Raw genomic sequence first — 23,853 nt, forward strand, 5'->3', positions numbered from 1 at the left:
TTCAGTGATTTCATTATCACTGGGCATGGATATTTTGGTTAGCTCAGCTTCTTTGATCTGTAAATTCATATCTTCAATTTTGGGAAGTTTTCAGTAATTATTTCTTTTGAGTTTTTCTGTAGCTATTTCTCATCTTCTTTGGATCTCCAATGATACAGATGTTACTTTTGATATTTTCCCACCTGTCTTAAGGCTCTGTTCATTTTCTTCTGATTGTTTCTCTCTTTTCTTCAGATGAGATCATTTCTATCTTCAAAGTTACTGACTTTTACCTCTGTCATATCCATTCTACTATTAATCCTATCTAGTGAATTTTTTATTTCGGATATTGTTTTTTCAATTCTAACATTTCTATTTAGTTCTTTTTTTATAGCTCATATTCACTTCTATCAATAGTGTTTATCTTCATCTGGTGGAACATAGTTATAACAGTTGCATAAAGTCTCTGATAATTCTAACATCTGGTTCATTGTTTTTTCCCTTGAGAATTGATCACATTTCTCTTTTTCTTTGTAAGCCAAGTAATTTTGGATCCTGAACATTTTAAATACTGAATTATAAGAGTCTGGGTCCTATTATAATCCTCCGGAGAAATTTTTGTTTTTTTAAAGCATACATTCAATAGGATATATTCAGACTTTGAGTTCTGTTTTACCTTCTTTGGGTGATGTCAGTAAAGTTTTCAAAACCTTGGCTGTGCTGCATTGGGGCAGTCTCATGCACGTGAGGTGTGACCAGTATTTGTGCCTATTTTTGTACAGAATATCCAGGGATCTCCCTCTCTAGCTTCTGAGTGGCAGGGGGTTCCCTTTTCCCAGTCCTCTCACCAGGTTGATGAGGTTTCTCTCAAGTTGTTGTTCTGTATGCCTTCTACATAGTTCCCCAAATGGGGCTAATCTTATGTGCAAGCCAGGAGAGAAAAGAGGGGGGAAAGTAACAGGAAGTCACCCCCTTATGACTTAAATTTCTTCAAGTTTTATTTCCACAAACCGCTTGCTGTTGTTTACTTTTCAGAGTCCTCAGATTGCTGCTTTTTGTATTTTGTCAAGTTTTTAGTTGTAATTATGGGGAGAGATAAGCCGTAGTGGGCTTTACTCCATCTTGATCTATCACATTTTTGTTTCTAATTGGCATTTTAAAATATAGAAATGTGAATTATAAATATCTGTGGCTTAGGTTGTGGCTATGTTTATTTTCTGTTGGTAAATGTTATTTGATATTTAAAATAACAGATTCTCTAATTGAAGAAAGCTTGCTAATTTTAAATGTGGAAGAATGTAAAGCATCTCTTTTGGACAAACAAAACATAAACAGACCATTCTTACCTGTATTATTCACTTGGTTAACACAACTGATTAAAATAAACACAGATACACATACAAACCTTTTCAAAGAAAAAGTGTTGTGAATGGCTTTGAAGTACTGGTATCTGTCTTGTTTTGAAATTGGTAAAAAGTAAAAACTTTTTTTTTTTGGCCACATGGCAAAGCCTGCAGGATCTTACCCATGCCCCCTGCAGTGGAAGCATGGAGTCCTGACCACTGGACCACCAGGGAATTCCCAAACTTGAACTTCTAAAACTTGTGGAATATTTGCTTGAATTAGCTGTCTTTTTGAAAAATGTAGAAAGGAATGACACATTTTATCAGTACCTTAATTTTTCAAATTATGAGTTATACCTTCTAAATTCATTAGGGCTTTTCCTTTGAAAAACAAGTGAACTTTTTAATTGAAGTATAGTTGATTTAAAATATTGTGTAAGTTTCAGGTGTACAAAAGTGTTTTGGTTTTATATATATATATATATATATATAGAATCAAAACATATATATACATATTTGATTCTTTTCTATTAAAGGTGTTTACAAGATATTGACTGTAGTTCCCTGTGGTATACAGTAAATCCGTGTTGTTTATTTTATATATGGTAGTCTGTTAGTCCCATATTCCTAATTTATCCCTCCCTCCCTTTTCCCTTTGGTTATCATAAGTTTTCTATGTCTGTGAATCTGTTTGTCTTGTAAATAAGTTCATTTGTACTACTTGTAGATCCCACATGTGATATCATATAACATTGTGTCTTTCTCTTTCTGACTTAACTTCACTTAGTTAAACTCTAGGTCCATCCATGTTGCTGCAAATGGCATTATTTCATTCCTTTTTATGGCTGAGTAATATTCCATTGTGTGTGTGTGTATGTTTGTATGTATGTACATACCACATCTTTATCCACTCATCTGTTGGTGGACACTTAGGTTGCTTCCATGTCTTGGCCATTGTAAATAGTGCTGCTATGAACATTGGGGTGCATGTATCTTTTTGAATCTGAGTTGTCGTCTTTTCCAGATATATGCCCCGGAGTGGGATTGCTGGATCATATGGTAACTCCATTTTTAGTTTTTTAAGGAACCTCCATACTGTTCTCCATATGTGGCTGTACCAATTTACATTCTCACCAACAGTGTAGGAGGGTTCCCTTTTCTCCACACCTTCTCCAGCATTTATTATCAGTAGACTTTTTGATGATGGCCATTCTGACCAGTGTGAGGTGATACTTCACTGTAGTTTTAATTTGCATTTCTCTGATGATTAGTGATGTTGAGCATCTCTTCATGTGCCTGTTGGCCATCTGTATGTTTTCTTTGCAGAAATGTCTATTTAGGTCTTCTGCCCCTTTTTTGATTGGTTTGTTTTTTGTGGGGTTTTTTTGGATATTGAGCCGTATGAGATATTTGTGTATTTTGGAAATTAAGCCCTCGTCAGTCGCATTGTCTTGAAGTATTTTCTCCGAGTCCACAGGTTGTCTTTTCATTTTAAAGCAAGTGAACTTTTGATAAATGTTTAGTGATTTCATTCACAAAAAGACATAAATTTAGTAATTTCATTTATATAAAGGTTAATTCCTGGTTAAATCATTTAGGGGAGCATGTTTAAGTAAATTTTATTTTTAAGAGATCTGTTGATATATGGATATGCATACTAATTAACGAGCATAATAAAGTTTGAAATGCTTATAAGGAGACTGGAAAATAGTTTATTCATGTCCATTGTTATGCCTTTATGATTTTATTTTAAAAAGATACTCTTAAAAGTAAATTGAATTTTTGCACAGAAGAACCATTTAGAGTGGTTTGTTGCAGCATCCATGAATAAAATCTGCTTGTAAATTAAAGTAACAAATTGGTCCTTAAGGTTGTATTCTTTATTGACTTTTGCCCAAAATGTCACACAAGTAGGAAAGTGATTACAATTACCATTTGAAATATCTTTTGTCTTTATATGTAACAGTGTCTGGATTCTTTGGTTCAAATTTGTGCTCTTTTGTCCTCTTTACATTAACCTCTATGTGAGATTTGTTGCTTGGACAAGGGAGAATTGCATTATAAAACTGCAGACTTGTGTCCATTTTGAAATGGTTTATCATTAACTATTAGGATTGGACACTTGTAAACTTTTAAAAAAATTGCTTTCCTCTCTCCCTTTAAATTAGGTGCTCTGTGGATGTGTATAGTTTTAAATCCCCACTGCAAGTTGGAGCAGAAGGCCAGCTGGCTAAAACAGTTGAAAAAGTGGAATGGTGTTGATGTTTGTCCATGGGAAGATGGAAATCATGGCAGTGAATTACCTAACTTAACCAATGCTCTGCCTCAGGGTGCGAATGCTAACCAAGGTGAGTACACAGTGGTAATCTGCTCACTTTGTATCTACCTAATTGTGCATCTATGTTTATAACACTAACTTACAATAGATTTGGGAAAATTATTTTACTCACTTAAGAACTTACTATACCTCACGGACTTAAAATGTGTTTTGATATGAATGTGTGTGTGTGTGTGTGTGTGTGTTTTAATTTTTATGTGAGACCTTTCTATAACTTTTTTTCATATTCTCAGAATACAGATGGATATAATACTTACATATACTACTAGTATGTGTTAAAAATTGCCTATTAATTATTTAGTTTGAATGTATTTTAAAAAATCATGGAATGGGTGGGTAGTATATTGTAAAACAAAATATTGAGAGGCTTGAGGAGCTGTGTGTTTTTATATCTGTTGGTCAGTTCATATTTGGGCTACTATACAATTTAATCAGTTAAAAATTCTTAGTTTTAGAATATAGCAAGTAAACATTTAATGACTGGGGCTGCAGGAGCATGGGGTGCTGCTGGCATTCAGACCAGGAAAATTCTTTATTGTGAAGGACTGTCTAGCATACTTGTTCCCACCTACTGTAGGCTAATAGTGCCCTCCGGTCTTTGGACAACTAAGAAATGCTCCCAGACATTTTCAGATAGCCTCTTAAGAATCTTGGTCTCTCATTTCTATATTGGTTTTTGTTTGTTTGTTTGTTGTTGTTGTTTTTAAGCTTCTCCCTTTCTATTGGACCCACCCATTTAGCTCAAGTCTCTCTCATCTTAAAAAATCTTTCCTTGCCCTCATCATCCCTGCTAGCTACCACAGAATTTCCTCCTCTCTTTCAGAACCAAATCTTTAAAGTAGTTAACTCTTGCAAATAAAAATTTCATTCACTAACTCTGTCACTCTTCTTGTGTAAGTTTGTGCTGCTGCTCCCCCTTTTTTGAGAAAACTTGGAAGACTTTAAAGTTATGATAGATGCAAGGTGGGAGTTAGATGACATCAGAAGGATTCAGGAATCAAGACTGTCATTGTTTTCTGGCCCCATCTGGAGTTGGTACTACTAGAAAGAGCTGCACAATGTGCTGAGAATGAAATGTGATGTTAGCATAGTATTTTCAGTCTCTACAGAGAGAGAAAATAATATGTATTACTCCATAGGGACTTGTCCAATCAAAAAGAAGTTTCAGGCCTTGGGAAAGATGATTGTCTGGCTCTCCTTTGTCTAGAGATATTTGCCTTGGGAATTCAGTATTTGAAATCTGTCGTATCTTTATTGCCCATGATGATTTTATTTAATAACTTCAAAGAAAATAAATCTACCCCTTATACCCCAAGTTTTTTTCCAGAAGCTCAGAATTTTCAAGTTTAACAGTTCAACATTTATTCTCTTCTATTGCTAGAAAAAGGTATGCTTACGTCTCCATAGGCAATAAATTTTTTTAACTTTATTATATTTGGAGGTTTCTCTGTGTTTCACTCCCCACCTGCTTTTTTGTGACTGCCATCCTAACATTTTACAGTTTGCTTTTTTACTTTCCATTTGGTTGCTTTCCCCTTGGTTAAATATGAATATTCCATAGGCTTTAGAAAACTCTTAGGAAGTGGTCCAGCCTCCAGAAAAAAAGAGTTCATTTCATTTATGGTTTGGCCCAGGGATATGAAGTCAGGACTAGTTTCTAAGGGCAATATTTATAGCTGTTGTGCCTAAAGGCACCAGGGCTCCTCCTTTTAGCAGAACACCCACATTCTCCAGAGGGGCTGTCAGAAGAGACATCCCTACAGAGGGGCTCGGGTGATCAGCCTGCAGTACTTCTGCTGGAGGGCTGAGCGGGCTGGCAAAGGGAGAGCCTTTGGTGACAGCAGAGCCCAGCAGCCATGCCGCTGGGCAGTGAGTGCATGTGGTACACACCATGGGCAGAATTGCATGTGTTTGCACATCAGAGTGAAAGTGAAGCACAAATCAGGCTTATTTTGGCTGCGTTGGGTCTTCGTTGCTGCTCATGGGCTTTCTCTCTAGCTGTGGTGAGCAGGAGCTACTCTTCATTGTGGTACGTGGGCTTCTCATTGCGGTGGCTTCTCTTGTTGCGGAGCACAGGCTCTAGGCATATGGGCTTCAGTAGTTGTGGCTCACGGGATCTAGAGCGCAGGCTCAACAGTTGTGACGCACGGGCTTAGTTGCTCCACAGCATGTGCGATCTTCCTGGACCAGGGCTTGAACCCACGTCCCCTGCATTGGCAGGCGGATTCTTAACCACTGCACCACCAGGGAAGTCCCTGTGTTTATCGTTTCAACAGTTTGGTTAAGATCATCTGTTTCTTTTTTCTGTTATTGCAAAAGTCAAAAGAACAGCTATCTAAGATAAAAATTGACCATAATTTTGATACTTAATCAATTTTTGTTTGTATATCTTTTTAGTCATTGTCTATGTACGTATTTTTTTTGTTTGTTTCCATGCTATTATAGAGCTTTGTATCTTACATTTTCATTTAAATACCAATAGTATTTAGTCTTTTTTATTACAGTTGGTTGTATCAGACTCTTAGAGCTAACCACTGTCCTGGTGTATGTCCTGTACATTTCGCTATGCTCTTACAGTCACATACAAACATGAAAAGTTAAGATTTTAGTTTTTTCAATGGAATCATACCCACAGCTTGCTTTTATTATTGATACCACAGTGGGTCAAACAGACAGAACTCTCATTCTTTTAATAAGTGCATAATAATACGTTGCTTTCTAAAGTCTCCTTTTAATTTTAAATTGTTTCTATGATTTGAGTTAAACAAAATAAATGAAATTAGAAAGCCATTTAAAAATACTTGTGTGAGATTTGGACTTTGGAATATTTGATTGATTGACTATAAGAAGTCATGGAACCAGTTTCTTGTTGAGTAGGGGTAGATTTATTCTGCTCTGCAAAAAGCTGTGGCAGGTTCCAAAGGCTATTAAGTGTAAGGCCAACTCTTCCCATTTGCAAAGTGTCCCTCCGTCTGCTGCTAACAAGGAGTCTGGGCAGGGGCCAGAACAGATACATCAGTGTTTAGGCCTCTCAAATTATGTCATCCATGCATTTTGATATGTCTGCCATTCATATACAGATGTCTAAGTCCACCTGAGACCAAGCTGAAGCAATGTCTCTTTCTGTTAAAGACCATTCAAAAGCCTTTCAGAACAGCCTAAATAGCTGAATTTGGAGTGAGGTTATCTGTATTTTGATCTTGACTGCCATGGCCTGGCAGTGTGACCTTGGCAAGTCACTTTACTTCTCTCAATTTTCAGTTCCATCAGCAGAATAGAGGGGTTGGTCTAGATGAGTTTTCAGAGCTCTTCTTGATTCAGTTGTATTTTGATTTTTATGATTTCCTTTATGTCTGTGCTTAGCCAAAGCTCCAGGGAGAGGAAGATGAAACTTTACCAACTAAGGAAGCTCCAGATTTTACTTCTCATTTAGTTAAGCCTCAGAACAGTGAGGGGTGATACTTGAGCTAAATAAAGCACACATAAATAAAAATAGTTTGTTACCCTGATTGTCAGCTGAGGCTCTTTCTAAGGTTTCTGCCACAGTTTAAGGTAAGTCTGGAGTTGGGGACCTAAGGGGTGGGAGTGCAGGTAGAGTTTGAACGATCTTTTCCAGAAGAACTGAATAATCCCAGAGGTTGGGGTAAAAATATCCTTTATTCCCCAAACATTTCTTTTCTCTGTCAGGTCCTGAAACTTGAACCCTCTTTGGAGTGTGTGCTTCTGCTCTTTTGTGATGCCCTGGCATACACTATGCTGGGGACATCACACCAGTCATGGAACCTGCACAAGAGTCAGGAGGCAGCCTGTAGGGGCAAGGTAAGTGCGCTGGTTTGTTTTGTAGCTATGTTGTGTGGCTTTGTGAAATGTTAAATATATGCATTTATGCCCTTTGGGATATAAAGTGACATTTAATCATTATATCCCAAGAAGCATAATAGTTTTAATTGTGCAAAACCGCACAATATAGTTAAAAAATACAACCAAAAGCACAACCCTTCTGCATATTTTTAAAGGCTGATTGCATCTTCCTGAAAGGTTCCATGGCTGGTGTCTCATCTCTTGCATAGTGTTTGTGAGAGCTGTTGATCCCATCAGGGCAGTCCACCACAGCACCTCAGAAGTGGGGAGCAGTGAGTTTTCATGTGATTTTTGTGCCGAGTGCCTCCTTTCAGTGTATTTGGCATGGAAACTAGACTTGATGATTCTTTTTGCAGGATGCCTTTAACCTTAGCTCTGATGGCTGCAGAGTGTTTGTGTTTGATAAAACAAGTGAGTGAATGGTGGCTCTTTGGTCTGATTTGCCTCCTAGTACTTAGGACATGAGAATATTCACCCTTCATCCTTCTGCTTAGGGGGTGCAGGACAATGTGTGTGGGTGTGTTCATGAACATCTGGCCACAGAATGGTATGGTATGACTGATTTATTCACATGTGAACAATAGCTGACACGGCTTTCTGAATTGTGGAAAAAACAGATTCATCGAACAGGCCACATCGGACAGTGTTCACCCGAGCCATCGAGGCGTGCGATCTCCACTGGCAGGATAGCCACTTGCAGCACATTATCAGCAGTGACCTGTACACCAACTACTGTTACCATGACGACGCTGAAAACTCCCTCTTTGACTCCCGCGGGTGGCCCCTCTGGCATGGTAAGTGGCCAAACCGGAAAGACATTTCCCTGACTTACTTCTTTGTTTAGTTTCTATAGCATTATTGGAGTGGGAGGAGGGGAGTTGAGGGATTCAGTGGGAGATGGATGAATGCTTGGCACTAGGAGTTTTCATTCAAATCCAAGTTCAGAAACGGTTTCTTGTGTCTTTTTAATAGTATTTCAGGGGAGAAAACATCTTACTATTAAATCCTGTTTTTATAGATATATCTGATAATGGCAACCTTCCCCCCCTTAACTTTCTGTTTTAGAACATGTTCCTACAGCCTGTGCACGAGTGGATGCATTACGTTCTCATGGGTACCCCAGAGAAGCACTGAGACTGGCAATAGCTATTGTTAACACGTTAAGACGGCAGCAACAGAAACAGCTGGAAATGTTCCGAACTCAAAAAAAAGGTAAATGTGTGAAGGAGTCTGTTTCCATTGGAATGGGTTTCTTGGTGATGACGTCACTAGGTTTTATGCTCTTTTGGGAGAGAGAACTTTTAAAATTAGAGCCATGGTGATGGCTTTACTCACCACTCATTTGAAATATTTAATAGCTGATCTGTGAGAAATGTTAGGCATCCCCCCACCCCCACCCATTGAATGTTGTAAGAAATAAAATTTTTTTACAAGTTTCTTAGGTTGGTTAATTTTTTAAAGGGGAGGGTGTTTTTTTTTTTTTTTTTTTTTTTTACTGTTTGAGTTATGTCATATGTCGGAATTATCTAAAATGCAAGTTAGCCAGCTATTTCATTTTGTGAAAGAGCATTTTAATTGTGATAGCAAGGGCTCTGGGGGTAGACTGCCTATGTTTGAATCCTGGCAGGAGGTCCCAGCTGGGAGACCTTAGGCATTGACTTGACTATGGAATGGGGCTCTGTTGAGGACCTGTCTCTTCGAGTTGTTGAAAAGATTAAACTAGTTAATTTCTGTAAAGCACTGAAAGCAGGGCCTGACAGAGTGTGGAAGCACTATAAAACAGTTTAATTGTAGTAATTTGTACATCAGGACATGATATGTATTTAAAGCGATCAAACAGAACTCCTGGGGACTGCTCTGGTGGTCCGGTGGTTGAGACTTCGCCTTCCAATGCAGGGGGTGTGGGTTCAATCCCTGGTTGGGGAGCTGAGATCCCACATGCCTCTTGGCCAAAAAACCAAAACGTAAAACAGAAGCAATATTGTAACAAGTTCAGTAAAGACTTTAAAAATGGTCCACATCAAAAAAAATATTAAAAAAAAAAAACTATACTCCAATGAAAGCTAAAGAAATAAAACAAACAGAACTGGATTTTTCAAATTCTGTAAATAACATTCGATGAGCTGTCAACTGACAGTATACATTTAACTCCTCTTTATCTCAGTTTATTAATCTTTTAAATTTTAAATAAGCATTACTTAGTAGTAGTAATTGCAAAAGGGTTGTAACGTGCATAGGCCCTGATCAAAAGAAAGACATATGTATGCTTTTTCTGATTAATCCGTGCACTTCTTTTTCTTCTGTAGGTATAAATCTTTTAATTTTTCTTTGGTAGGATTGTTTTGTTTTTACTCTGGAATTTTGTATCTTATTCAGAGACAAGTAGTTTTAGTTGTGGTGTTTTTTTGCTTATGTTTTTGTTTTATTCCTTGGGTGATTTTACACACATCTAGGGTACAGCTTAAAATTATCAGTTGTTGTTGAAGTGGGCTGGAGATTGGAGCGAGTGTTTGTTGTCATTTTTGATATCCTCTACATTGGAAGTATTAAAAATGTTAACATTATCATTTATATGATGAAAGAAAATTCCAAAGTTACCATTGGAACCAAGGAAGGGGGAGCTCAGATGGGATTGGGATGTGATATCCCCAACAATCATTACTTTGTCCAGTTCTTTGTGTTTGTCATATCAACACTGGTTACCAGCTGTATTTACAAAATATGTTGCTTGGCCCTTTGCAGAGTTTTTCTGAAATCTCCCTTCCCCTAAACACACACAGTCTATGGCCAAAAGACATTTACTTCTGAAAAGTATAAAAGATTGAAATACTCAGGCTAAGAGAGAGTGAAGTACTTTTTATACTGCAACAGGAGAGCTTTTGCTCACGATGATTATCAGAGTTTTGAAATTCATGTTGATCTTTACGCAGAAATGTTTTAAAAGTTAGTTTAATTAAAATGTTACAATATCTAAGAAATACAAAGTGTAAAAGTGTTAGTTCATGTAGGTAAGTTGGAACACATGTTAAGATAGACTCCTTTGATTGTCTTTGAGGTCTTCAGACTCATTTCTCTTTTATCCTGCACACAATGAAAACTTTAATTTCAGACTATTCTTTACTAGCACTGTATAGTTATATCTTTCCCTACTTTCTTTTTGTTTGTCCACATTCAAAGAATAGGTTTTTGGTAACTTACAATTCCAAGTTGCTATAACAGTTATTTCTTATGGGGCCAAGATTAGTAAATGAAGTATCTTGTACATTTTCAATATTATTTGGCATGATATGTCAGCTTTTTTAAAAATTGAGATATATTTGACATATAACATATTAGTTTCACGTGTACAGCATAATGATTCCATATTTATATATTTTGAAATGATCACCACAGTAAGTCTATTTATAAATATATATGTGGGTCAGTGTAATGGGTCTCAAGGCTGCTGAAGAATTTCCTGGTCCAGGAAGAATGGAGATGGGATGGAGAAAGGGGTGTGTGTGTGTGTGTGTGTGAGAGAGAGAGAGAGAGAGAGAGAGAGAGAGAGACAAAAGAGAGAGAGAGAGAAAGAGAGAGAGAGAGAGAGAAACTTGTTCCTAAGAGTGATGCTCATGTTTCTGTTTTCATCCTGGTTGTGTATATGAAAGCCAGTGACAGAAATTGAAGGGAAAGACCTTTCCAAGGAATCTAGTACCCACCTTCTATAAATTTTAATACATTGTGCCAGGTCATGCTTTATTTTTATGTACTAATAGTTGATAGTCCAAAACAGAAGACTTCTAAAGGAATACTGAACTTGCAGAATGGCTTTTTAGCTATTTACAAGCCAATATTTTTCTTGTATATTTTATATTATATATAGATTTTATTATAGTTTCCTTTAAGAAGGAACCACTATTATTTATAACTTTAGTAAACACTTAGATGTAAAATATTGCATTGTTTACAATAATGGAATATACCTTAAAATATTTGCAGCTTTTCTCTCAGCACTCTAACTTGAGAACTTGAAAGTTCTAACATTACGTGAGGAAAATGAAAAGGATATGTTTCATCCAAATTATATGTTATCTTCTGCTATAGTTCCCCTTTGTGGCAAAGGTCCTCTCTTAAATGACTTACAGATCCACGATAAGGAAGATTTTTGTAAGGTGATAGGGGAGTAATTTAATAAATATTCATACAGAAGTTCAAGTCCGACCCAGGGTACAGCTGCCTTCTAGACTCCATTTTAGATAACCCAGTGAGCACTGACTCTGAGAGCACCTTCTTAACGTAGTTGTAGAGTTATTTAGTTATCCAATGATAATTCCAGGGGGACTTCTTAGTTCTCTCGAAAGCCACTCCTAGGAAGTGAGGAGAGTTGTCCTTAGCTTCTCAGGTAAAAATTTAGAATTCATTTTCCTCATACATCATAATTTAATAGTGTAAGTAGTAATGTTAACCTAGTAGCCTGGGCATATGAATTAAATAGATGTTTGAGAGCTGTCTTGGGAAGTTAGCACCATTTATATTGATTCACAGAGGAACCTTTAGAACTTAAAATAGTTCACAGGTTGGGGATTTTATGTACCCTTGTTTTTTAATTAAAGAGGAATTTTGAATTGAATTTAGTATTAATTTGTCAGGATGCTGGAAATGGTAAAGCCTTTCTGTCCTCTACTTCTCTCCATGTCTCAATTCCCTTTTCTTACACAGAGCTACCCCATAAAAGCATAACCTCAATAACCAATCTGGAGGGCTGGGTTGGACACCCCCTGGACCCCGTGGGCACTCTTTTCAGCAGCCTAATGGAAGCCTGCCGCACTGATGATGAAAGCTTCCCTGTGTTCTCAGATTTTACAGGTAAAACCATTAACATTTGTCTCATGTGCTTTTTTCCCCTAAACCCTGAATGGCATTCATCATTGGTCATTGTTTTTCTTCACAGTTTGTTTTATGAATCCATATAGTTAACAGTACTAGCAGTTCGCAAGAAAGGGTGCTCACTTTTCAGGCAGGCTCCTACAAAATGGGAAAAGTCTTAGAGTTGACAATTGGCAGCATGTGTCAAGAACCTAAAAATATTTATTCCCTTCTAGTCAATGAATCTAAGAATTTATCTGCATTTATGACTATTTTCCAGTGTAAAGATATAAAATAAGGATGTACATCATGTGGGAGGGAAGGATTGTCCCTTCACTACTCCCATGGTTGGATTAGCTTGGAGAGTTAAGCATCTAGCCTGTGGTGGTTGCCTTCATGGATTATGGGTGACCCAAACTCTATCAGGAGGGTGAGGGTATGGTATGACTTTGAATCCACTTTTCTTGGGAGTTGGACAGTTGAAGTTTGTTAAGGATTTCTAATAGAAACACCTTAACAGAGATAAGAGAATCCTCAAAGAATCCTTCTCTTGTGATAACTGATGACTCTTTGATAACAAAAAGGACCATGGAATTGAGTTACATATATGTTGTATTCTCTACCATTTTTGTTATAAATTACAACATTGTGATAAAAGTATGGAAAAATTTTTTTAATGCCAGGCTTTAAAAAATTGATAACTATTGCAGTCATCATGTAATTTTACTCATTCAATTAAAAATTTGTTTACTCTTAGGTATGCTTAGTATCTCTTCTTAGATTTATAGTTTTCTTTGGTGATTCATTTTTCGTGAGAGAAAAATATTTGTAATATTCTATCCCCCAGAACATACACATTTAGTCATTCATGGTCATTTTTTTAAAAGATATTGGAAAACTACATACTTTAACCTAAGAAACATGGTTTTCTGGCTTTATTGGAATTAAGTCAGTAATTTATTTAAGAGTACTAGGTAAAATAGATCGTACTTATCAGGGTACCTGCAAAAGTAGTTTCTGAATTCTGATTTCTTTTGTGACAGAGAATATGGGACAGTGCAAGTCTCTGGAATACCAGCATCTACCTGCACACAAATTCTTAGAAGAAGGGGAATCCTATTTAACGCTAGCTGTGGAAGTAGCCCTAATAGGGCTGGGACAGCAGCGTATTATGCCAGATGGGCTGTATACCCAAGAGAAGGTTTGCCGGAATGAGGAGCAGCTCATTTCCAAGCTTCAGGAAATTGAATTGGATGACACACTGGTGAAAATTTTTCGCAAGCAAGCAGTCTTCCTACTAGAAGGTAGTATGATAAAGAACTTTCTCACTTGTTTAGCCCGTTTTATTTAGCCACCCAGCTTTCTTATGTTGGGAGTACAGTTTATGTTGGGAGTACACTTAATATGGTGGTTATCTTGATTGGTATGGTCACTGAGTGTCATAGGCATGTTCACTTTCCAACAAATAGTATCACTTAATAAAAAAGTTCAGACGTTTACATGTTTATCATTTGATTTAGGTGGTCATGTAAGATAACCTGCTAGAAATGAGCCCCATTTAAATGCCACCAGCTTTAAAAAGGACTGTTTTTATTTAGTCTGTGTTGTTCCTGAGATAAATGCAAGTTTGATATTTAGTGAGTTATTGCTGGTAGCCATGTTCCTCTTTGCTTGATCAATTAAGTAATAAAATGGAAATTGGCTGGCATTTCTCCAAATTATTGGCTGTTACAATGATGTCTGGGTTTTGAACATGTCATTTGCACATGCTGACAAAGGACCAAAGACTGCAGAAGTGAATTTCCACTGCACTAATTATTTCAGAGAATACATTAGGTATACATTCATCAAAGTAAAGGTTTCATAGAATCACTAAGGCAAAGTCTAGTTTTCTTCTTTCTATAAGGTCAAGAGCTAAAGGGCCTAACAAATTTTGGATGGCATTATTTTTTTTTTAATGTTTTTTTTTTTTTCTTGAAAAGAATAAGTGTAATTAATGTGGTAGCCTGATCTTTTACACAGATTTAGGTGATGTCAAATCTTTTAAACTGCTTCTGTCTCTCAAGTACATGTGTGTTATTTCTGTGGATTTCTCTGTGATTAATAAGCTCATACAGTACGGTATCTTCATCTTATATTCAGAATGGCTATATATAGGGAAGGGATTTAGAGAAAATAGCATTTCAAAACTTTTTATATGTCCAAACCTAAAGATCTATTTGGAAAAAATATTTTCATTAAATATATTATACATTTATGTGTTTTAGAAGTGCACCTTAAAGGGGAAATATTCTTCTGAATAAAAACATGCTTAATTTTGGTAAAAATTCCTAATAATTTTTTGAAGCACTCTCCTGAAGTTTTTCTTCCCTAAAGATAAAAGCCCATCTTGACAAATTTCAAATGATCTTGATCCTTTCATTACTGTTTCAGTTTCCTGTCATATATTTCCTTTTGATATAAGCAATATCACTAGCCATGAACTTTTCTATGCTGGCTCTTAGTTAACTCTTGGTAACTGCCTTATGATTTTCATTATACTGAGGGAAAAGATGAGGATGTGTGGTTTTCAAAGTTGGTAGTGTCTGATATCTGTTCATCACTTACCTTTTTAAATGTCTCCGTGTTCATTACTCATGAATATTTTTTAACTTTGTCTTAGTCTTTGCTTAGTCCATACCTCCCCATTAAACATTTTAGTGAGAACTGTGCTCTGTAAGGAGGGCTGATGACCCACCCCATGCTCCTCTCTTTTCCCAACCTTGTTAGGCCCCAAAGAGTGGTTGGTGCAGGACAGGAAGAAGTCCAAGGGGAAGCCAAGGGACCATTTCTATAAACTCCAAAAGATAAGCACTCCATGACTGAGAAGACTGCACTGGGCACCAAGGTCTTCATACACTTATACTCTGTGAATTTCAGGGGCAATTTAGTTAGCAGACTCAGGTATCGGAAAAAGAGGAAGCAGCAACCCTGTATTTTGTTGCTGAGTGTTAAATCACTTCTGGACACAGTATGGGCACATTGAATCAATTGGCATATTGGAAAAGCACTTCTGGGGAACTTAGATTTCAAATTTCAGTTTTTCATTTTTCAGTACACCAGAGTTCAGGCATTACACTGACTATTAATCAACAAATAATTCTGTGATACCTGACTGAATGTTCTGCTTGTTGGGAGGTGTTATTATGTTGATTATGCATCCTGGCCTTCCCTGCATAGTTTAATAAAAAGGGAACTTGATGGTACAAGGGAAACACTGAAAGGAAATGGAAGAGAAATGAAGATGGAAAATATACAAGTTTGCTATAATTAATCCTTAAAAAAATAGAGTTAATGTCTTAATCTGCTCAGGCTGCCATTAAAAAATACTACAGGTTAGGTGGCTTCAACAATAGAAATTTATTTCTCACAGTTCTGGAGGCTGAGAAGTCCAAGGTCAAGGTACTGGCTAATTCAGTTTCTGGTGAGGGCCCTCTTCCTGCCTTGCAGATGGCTGCCTTCTCCCTGAGCCCTCACAAGACAGAGACAGAGGTCACTCTTTCTGTCTCTTCTCATAGGTCACTAATTCTGTTGGACCAGGTCAAGGCCCCTATGACCTCATTTAACCTTAATTACCTCCATAAAGGCCTTATCTTCCAGTCACATTGAGAGTTGCAGCTTTAACGTATGAATTTGGGGGGAGGGCAAACATTCTATAATAAAACAAATAATCTGGCCCCATTATATGAACTAAAGGTAAAACTGTAATGCCTTATCAGCTTTTGAAGAATATCAGATCACTAAGACATTTTTAAATGTCTTAAAGACAAAAAAAAGAAAAAAAGATTAATAGATTTGATAAAATTAGAAATCTAGGATGGATTTTAATTTGTCTAGGTAAAAAAATAAGTTATTTACATGACTTTCAAAGTACTTTAATAAGGAACAATTCAAATATACTAACCAAAGAATAAAACAATGAAATTTAAAAACAACTTCTGGGGCTTCCCTGGTGGCGCAGTGGTTGAGAGTCCGCCTGCCGATGCAGGGGACACGGGTTCGTGCCCTGGTCCGGGAGGATCCCACATGCCGCAGAGCGGCTGGGCCCGTGAGCCATGGCCGCTGAGCCTTTGCGTCCGGAGCCTGTGCTCTGCAACGGCAGAGGCCACAACAGTGAGAGGCCCGCGTACCACAAAACAAAAAACAAAACAAAGAAAACTTCTGTTAAAATGATCTAAAATGTATCATGCTCCTACTCAGTGCCCAATTCAGTAACTCCTCTCACCATTTCCTCTGAACTGCATTTCTTGCATTCTAAACTCTTCACCAGACTTATTTTTCTCATGGAAAACAAATGTATTATGTCCTTTGAGCAGTAGTGTCATGATTCATAATTGTAGAAGTCATGAAACCGATGCTACCCAAAGGTGACATGGAAACTAATTTATAAAACACTTCACAGTAACTAAACCTCACAGCACCTAAGCGGAAAGTAGTTGAACTAACCACTGTGGTTTCCTTTCAAAATTTATTTTCAAAGTTGGTTTCGTCCTTCTTAGGGTAGCATTCAGAGAGCACACAGGGGAAGTCAGCTTTGCCACCATGCCTGTCACAACTTAGTAAGAAATGAATTTTGACAGTTTCAATATAATTTTACTTTTAAAATTGGTCTTTTGAAGTCCAAATAGTGGTAGAATCAGTTACTTTAATTTTTTTTTCTTTTGCCTACGGTGAGTATTATTCTGGTCTTTTATTATTAATCCTTTATGAGAATTAATATCTATTTCTGCTTATTAGAAGCAACAATATTTAAAGTCTTTGTATTGGGATTTGTGGTTCAGAATCCTCCCTATCCCTCCCCCTGAAACAGAGAACTCTTTTCTGGAAACCTGGCTTATTTGTGCCCCTAAGACTGACTGGGGCTGGGGCAGGTTCCAAAGTTAAGCTGTAGAGTCATCTGTGTATTTGAAAATCTGGATGCTCAGATATCACACACTGAGATAGGGTCTTTCTTAAATTCAGTGAGGTTTCCTGCTTTGGAGTGTTTATTTCTCTGAAGCAGTTATAATGTGAAAAAGTTCTGCCCCCATAGTTCTGTGATTCTCCTTTTAGCTGTGGCACAGGGAATTGTTCCTGAAGTGAATTTGATATCGTATACTCTACCCTGTAGAATCATTTTACTAAGAATTGTATTCGTTTCTACTATGTCACTTAGATTACATTCTTAACTAGATTAGCATTGTTTATAACTTTACATAAAAAATTTAAACTATACTTTACAAGAAGTCTTAGTTCCTTTTTTAGGAATGTAAAATGTGTATACTCTCTTCCTACAGCCGGACCATATAGTGGTTTAGGCGAAATAATCCATCGGGAGAGCGTTCCAATGCACACATTTGCCAAGTATCTCTTCACCTCTCTCCTACCTCATGATGCTGAATTGGCATACAAAATTGCACTGAGAGCAATGCGGTACGTATTCACAGCCCCGCCGGGCAGAGACAATCCAAATCCCCCACTGGGAAAAATGGCTGTTAACTGACTTCTCATTCATTCATTTTTCTTGTAGGCAGCAGAAAAACTAAAAAAAGCTTCTTGGGTTGTGGTGGTGGTGGTTTGTTGGCTTGTTTGGCTTTTGTTTTAAAGTAAGGGAAGAATGGTATTCTTGTCTGCCGTCACTCATGTTCATGGTGGCTTTATCCTGCTTTTTCTTGAAGCTAGAATTTGGGACTAGAGAGCAACTTCAGGCCAAGTTTAACCACAAGGCAGCAACAGTTGAAACCTTCCTAAATAACGTTAACTGTTTAGAAAAAATTATTGAAGCAGTGGTAAATAACACGTATACTTGACTGAATATAATAATTGAGAGAGCCCTTCACACCGGCTGTGATTACACATTCCATCAGTAGTGTAGGAAAGCCATCCTAGCACCGAAACACCTTTAAGCTCCACTGGAGGATGAGAGAAGATGGGAGCTGTATCTAGTGTTGAAGCCCTCGCTATTTAGGGGTCTTCCAGGATTCGTTCGCCTCGGCTTTGTTTCCATCCGCCCCTCAGTCCCTCCTTTTCAGTAATAACAATTAGAACACATTCTCTGCTGCTGACCTTTCTGTTTTCACTCTCCTTTTAAAAAGTCAGTTCACAAAATAATTATTTTTATCGCAAATTTGTTCTAGCTGAATATTTTTTAATGAACTCAAGATTAAATTTTTCAGTCTTATATATAGCCTTTTAAACTTTAAGGACCTGAAAGGAATATCTACCTTTCTTAAAACATGAGCTTTTTTCCTTTTGTCTTTTTTTTAAATTAACACACTTAAAAAAAATTTTTTTTTATTGTGGTAAAAGTCACATAATATAAAACATACCATTTCAACCATATTTAACTGTACAGTTCAGTGGCACTAAGTACATTTACATTGTTGTGCAACTCTTTAATTAACACACTTTTGTTAAAGTGCCGATTAGACCCTGTTATTGCCACCTAAAGACAAACCACGTACACACCTAAAAGCTTGAGGTGCTGGAGAACAGTTTGACTCCACAGAAACTTTTCATCGAAGATACTATCTCTGCAGCCAGTGTAATGGATTCAAAAACAATGCCTTTCCTGTATGAGTATAGCTTATAAGTCACAGGAGGCCTCTTTTATGCAGCAATAGAGTGTGTTTGTATTTGTGTGTGTGTATATGTGTACCTGTGTGTCATTGTGTATTGAGGCTGACATCCTTTAATTTGACATGCTTTCCTTGGCAACATGAAATCTCATTAACATATCACAGGAACCTTAAAAGTTCTCTCTTGTCTGTTTTTAAAATATCAAAAAATAAAATAACATAAGCAAAAGTCCCCCCCACCAAATTATACCACTTGGTTTGTATTTTAGAGCACAGTTTCATAAGTACATTCCTATTCCCATTTTGGGAAGCTGAAATGGAAGTTATCAGGTGAAGACAGATGTTCAGCTCTATACTTACTCAAATCCTAACAATTCTGCTCCTGTGGTAAAGGGAAGGATACTAATGTTATGATGCCACCAGATGCTATTGCTACAGTTACTGTAAAGTTTAAGGGTAAAAGAGCTAAGGTTTCTCTGTGGTTCTGGCTTATGTGAAGGTATCTTTCAGGTGGGGAGGCTTGCTTTTCTAACACTCAAACTCATTTATGTCCGCCCTTGGTTGCTGCCCAGGCAGTTCGTTCACGGGGGACACTAGCAGGGCACAGGGGAATTGTTTTCCACCTCTTCTCTTCTACCTGCCACACACCCTCAGCCAAAGGATGGCCATGGGAGGGAGGTGGTGTGAACTACTAGAGCATCTCAAAGCAGCCAGGGGAACAGGAAGGAAAAGAGACAGGTAACTTACTTGCTTCTTAGTCTTTCTAGAAAGAGAGGGGAGATACTGAAGAAGGGCATTTTCACAATCATTTTCTCATCTTTCCAGGGACGTTGACCAGTGTGCTCTACAGCAACTCTGGAAGGATCTGCCTGTGAATATAGGGATAGTCTGGGTTTTTAAAAAGCTAAATAGCAACGCCACCAAAATTCTTACTACTTAATTGCCACCATCTAATGCTAGCATCTCTGTCCCTAGATAAAAGGAAAAGGGAATGAGGGATTTGGCTTACCAGAGCAATAATTGCTTTGGGTAGGGCCCCAAGCCCAGCATCACACCCTGACCCTGCTAACTTCTCCTGGTCCCCAGCTCTTACTCCACAGTCCCTAACACTGGTGTACTTGAGGGAAGGTCAGTGTTTTGATGATTGTAAAAAAATTATTGCAGTTATAGCTACTCTACTAATCTCTTTGGTGCTTATTTATATTTGAAAGAGACCGCCAAGCATGTGCTTTGTTTCAATAGTTGTTCTTTATTTGTCAACATATTCTTAAAGATACACTGATTAAAATAAGAAAGCATGCTGAATTTATGCAAGACTGTCAAGGGAAAAATACTTGGATCATTTGCATCCATCATTTCTGATATGACTGATAGAACATTTTCTAACTACAAATTTCTGAAGTAATAAGGAACTAATTATGCAGAAAGTATGAATATATGGAAACAAGTCATTTTTGTTTTACTTCTTACTTTGTTTTAATAAGTTAAACTTATTTGTCTCAGCTATACATTGATTCCTAACGGTCGTAATCTCAGTTTTAAATATCCACCTGACTATCAGTTTCTTTTGATTTTTTAATGAGTGATAAGATTCAGAAATTTTACAGTAGGTAAACATTAAGACTTGTGTTTCAAACCTCTCCATTGTTACATGTCTTAATTTCCTTGAATGTTGCCATTTTCTGAATGATGCTAAAGAAAGGAAAACTCTTAGGGTTAGGTGATGGGCAATTAATGAGGTAACTTCAGCATCCAGACAGCAAAGTGTAGCTGTACCAGCTCTTCCCTCACGGAGGACCTGAACAATCTCTCCCAGCATCTACCTGCTCCTCTGGCTTCTGGGCAGTCCCTGTGGCCAGGGTGATGGACAAGTGGTAACTAAGAGCCGCCTGCCTTGTCTTGTCATTACAGGTTGCTAGTGTTGGAATCCACCGCTCCAGCGGGAGACCTCACCCGTCCACACCACATGGCATCCGTTGTTCCCAACCGGTACCCTCGTTGGTTCACTCTAAGCCACATAGAATCCCAGCAGTGCGAGCTGGCATCCACTATGCTCACTGCAGCCAAAGGTACTGGGTTGTCCTGAGGCCTCATGATTATTTTGTTAGTTTGCCTTTTTATTTTAAGGGTCATGTTTTCCATCAGATTCTCAGTAATGGTGCTTATGTTGTAAGGGATCCTTTTCTTTAGATGTTAGCTTATGAAGCAAAACAGGTGCTACTCAGTTGAGCCGGCATTTTCCTCATTTAACTGCATCATTAAACTTGCTGCTGGCAGAGTTTGGGTTTAGTTACCATGCCATGTAAATGGTGGGTGAGCTTCAGAGGCAGATTCTTCTCCCTGAAATATTCACCAGAAATAAAAAAGCAGGAACCTGAGAGAACTAGTTGCTATCTCATGTTGGTTCTGGTTCACATGCGCTTTTAGTCATGAGGGTGTGTCTCAGTGTATCTTTTTCCTGAAGCCGGGATTCATAGATATGCAATAACCTTGGGACACTTAGTTGTAACATCTGTGCCATCCGTGAACATTTCATGTAAAGTAACTTGTACTTTGTGTTTTGTTTTGTTCCTTTTTTAACTCCCTCTGTGTGTGTGTGTGTGTGTGTGTGTGTGTGTGTGTGTGTGTGTGTGTGTGTGTGTGTGTGGCTGTGTGATTTTTGTTGTTGTTTTGCTTTGCCTTGCTTTGCTTTGATTTGGTTTCCCCTTGTTCGTTGCAGGCGATGTTCGGAGGCTGGAGACAGTATTAGAATCCATCCAGAAAAACATTCACTCCTCATCCCACATCTTCAAGCTTGCCCAAGATGCATTTAAAATAGCAACTCTCATGGACAGTTTGCCAGACATCACTCTTTTGAAGGTGTCTCTGGAGCTGGGCCTGCAGGTATGTGACTGTGGTCTTTCCTGGGGCACCAAGAACTGCTAAATAAAAGCATCATCCTGGGGTGTTGCTGTTTGTTTGGATTTTTTAGTGCAGGTACATGACTCTTTGATGCACAGATCTGTTAGACTTCAGGAGAGCACTGTGCTTCGCAGTTGTGGTCATTCCCACCTGAACCGGACTGCTGCCTCATGTGTAGGACTGTACCTTTAGAAGCCCTGTTTGTGTCTTTCAATAAAAAATCATCTTCTGTATTAGAGCCTTAACATCACTGTTTCTCCTTTAATGAATTGAAGAAGAGATCTTCCTATACATGGCTTAAATAAAGCTCTCATGTGTAATAACGATTCATTTGTTAGGGTTAAATTTTTAGAGGAAGTATGGATATTTACTGATGTTTGCATTTTCATGATAGATGGACAGTTCTGACTCCTTTTTTTTAACCCTGAGAAAATTAGGGTAAAGGAAGAGGGATTGGGCCGGGGTCCAGTTTCAGCTTCAGCAGGCCTTAGACATATTACCAAGGACATTTTGAGTTAGTCATGCAGATAGATGTTTGCTTCCTTATAGTATCTGAAAAGATTACTGTATAAACCAGGAACTGAAGTTTATATTTCTCCTTTTCTCAGGGAATCTCTTAACATTTGTGTTGTTCCCCTCCATAAAAAGCAGTGAAAGAAATTGTCATCTTCTAATTTTCTAAAGTATGGGGACTAAAGAATTAGACTGTAGAAAAATGCACTTGCCACTTACAGTACTCTACAAGCAGAGGGCATGGGAGATTGCATTTAAGCTATACAATGACGTTTTAGAAGTTTTCTTTTAAAAAATAAATTCTTGTTGTTTGGCTTATTTTTGTTATCATTTTCCTCTTAAAGGTATGATGCAGAAAGAACCATTAACATGAGTTTTCTGGGTATTTGGAATTCTGGCCGATTTTTTTTTTGGTAAATGGCAGATTACGAGAGCTTGCTCCCTGCCTCATTCTTCCTGGGACCCAGGAAGGAATCCCATAGGACCTTTCCAAAGCTTTAGGAGTATTACGTCCCTAGATGCTCTGAATCTTACAAAATGAGGGAAGCAGGACGATATGGTTAATTTTATCTTGGAATCTATTAGAAAGTAAAAAAAAAAATTAGATTGCTAATGATGCCAAAGGTGATTTCTTTCTATAGACCTGGGGTTATCTTATTAATCTCCAGGAAGGAACAACCAGAGATTGAAGGGATAACTAAAACAATTATTTAAAAAAAAAAATCTCTTTGCCAACTGAGAGTTCCTAGTCAGAATTAATTCGTGAGGTGGCTCAGAAATTTAGAACCATGGAATGTTAAAGCTGGAGAAGAGAAGAGGGCGTGGGGCTGTGTTCAATGTGCCAGTCCAGCCCCTGGATTTTGCAGAGGAGAGAAGTGGTCGATTGAGTGACTTGCCCAGGTTGCCACGTCTAGTCAGTTGGCCTACCAGGAGTAGAACACAGACCTCCTGCCTCCCAGGCTGGGGCAAAGCCAGCAAGGGGAGCTGAGGGTAAGTCCAAACTCATATGCACAGCTTTATTCCAAATAAGGCTCTCCGTCCTCCTGGTAGTAGGGAGTCTGCCTAGTAATTTATACCTTGGAATGAATTGTTTTCTTTTTCCATTGACTTAGGGATAATCTTCCAAAACATTTTGTTATCCTGTCTTCATAGGTTATGCGAATGACACTGTCAACCTTAAACTGGCGCCGGCGGGAGATGGTCAGGTGGCTGGTAACGTGCGCTACTGAAGTGGGTACGTAAATCAGGGGCAGGGGCGCTCCAAGGCGCCTCGTGCTCAGATTTCACTTATTTCCAGGTACAGAGAAGAACATTTTCACTTCTTTACCTTGACTTCTCCAAGGCTTCTGCCCCTTCTGGCAACCTACAGGGGCTCTCTTCCCCGAACCCCACCGTTAGCCTTCAGTTATACACACTTGCACTCTTCCTGTCACATCTGTGGGGCTCCAACTCTTACTTAAAATGGAATAAGTCAGGG

At 38.0% G+C, this 23,853-nt stretch overlaps 1 protein-coding gene across 1 annotated transcript in view; it reads left to right on the plus strand.

The window, feature by feature from the left end:
• Positions 1–23,853, plus strand: part of ZSWIM6 (zinc finger SWIM-type containing 6) — a 76,795-nt gene that overhangs the window by 48,937 nt on the left and 4,005 nt on the right. Inside the window, exons 4-12 of the mRNA XM_007451166.1 lie at positions 3,491–3,670; positions 8,139–8,315; positions 8,587–8,733; positions 12,220–12,366; positions 13,410–13,670; positions 17,682–17,817; positions 20,874–21,031; positions 21,682–21,845; positions 23,529–23,610. Coding sequence (XP_007451228.1) covers positions 3,491–3,670; positions 8,139–8,315; positions 8,587–8,733; positions 12,220–12,366; positions 13,410–13,670; positions 17,682–17,817; positions 20,874–21,031; positions 21,682–21,845; positions 23,529–23,610 — 1,452 coding nt within the window. The remainder of the gene's footprint in view (positions 1–3,490; positions 3,671–8,138; positions 8,316–8,586; positions 8,734–12,219; positions 12,367–13,409; positions 13,671–17,681; positions 17,818–20,873; positions 21,032–21,681; positions 21,846–23,528; positions 23,611–23,853) is intronic.

The sequence above is a fragment of the Lipotes vexillifer genome, unplaced genomic scaffold (genome assembly GCF_000442215.2).
Source record: "Lipotes vexillifer unplaced genomic scaffold, Lipotes_vexillifer_v1.1 scaffold1362, whole genome shotgun sequence".
NCBI lineage: Eukaryota > Metazoa > Chordata > Mammalia > Artiodactyla > Lipotidae > Lipotes > Lipotes vexillifer.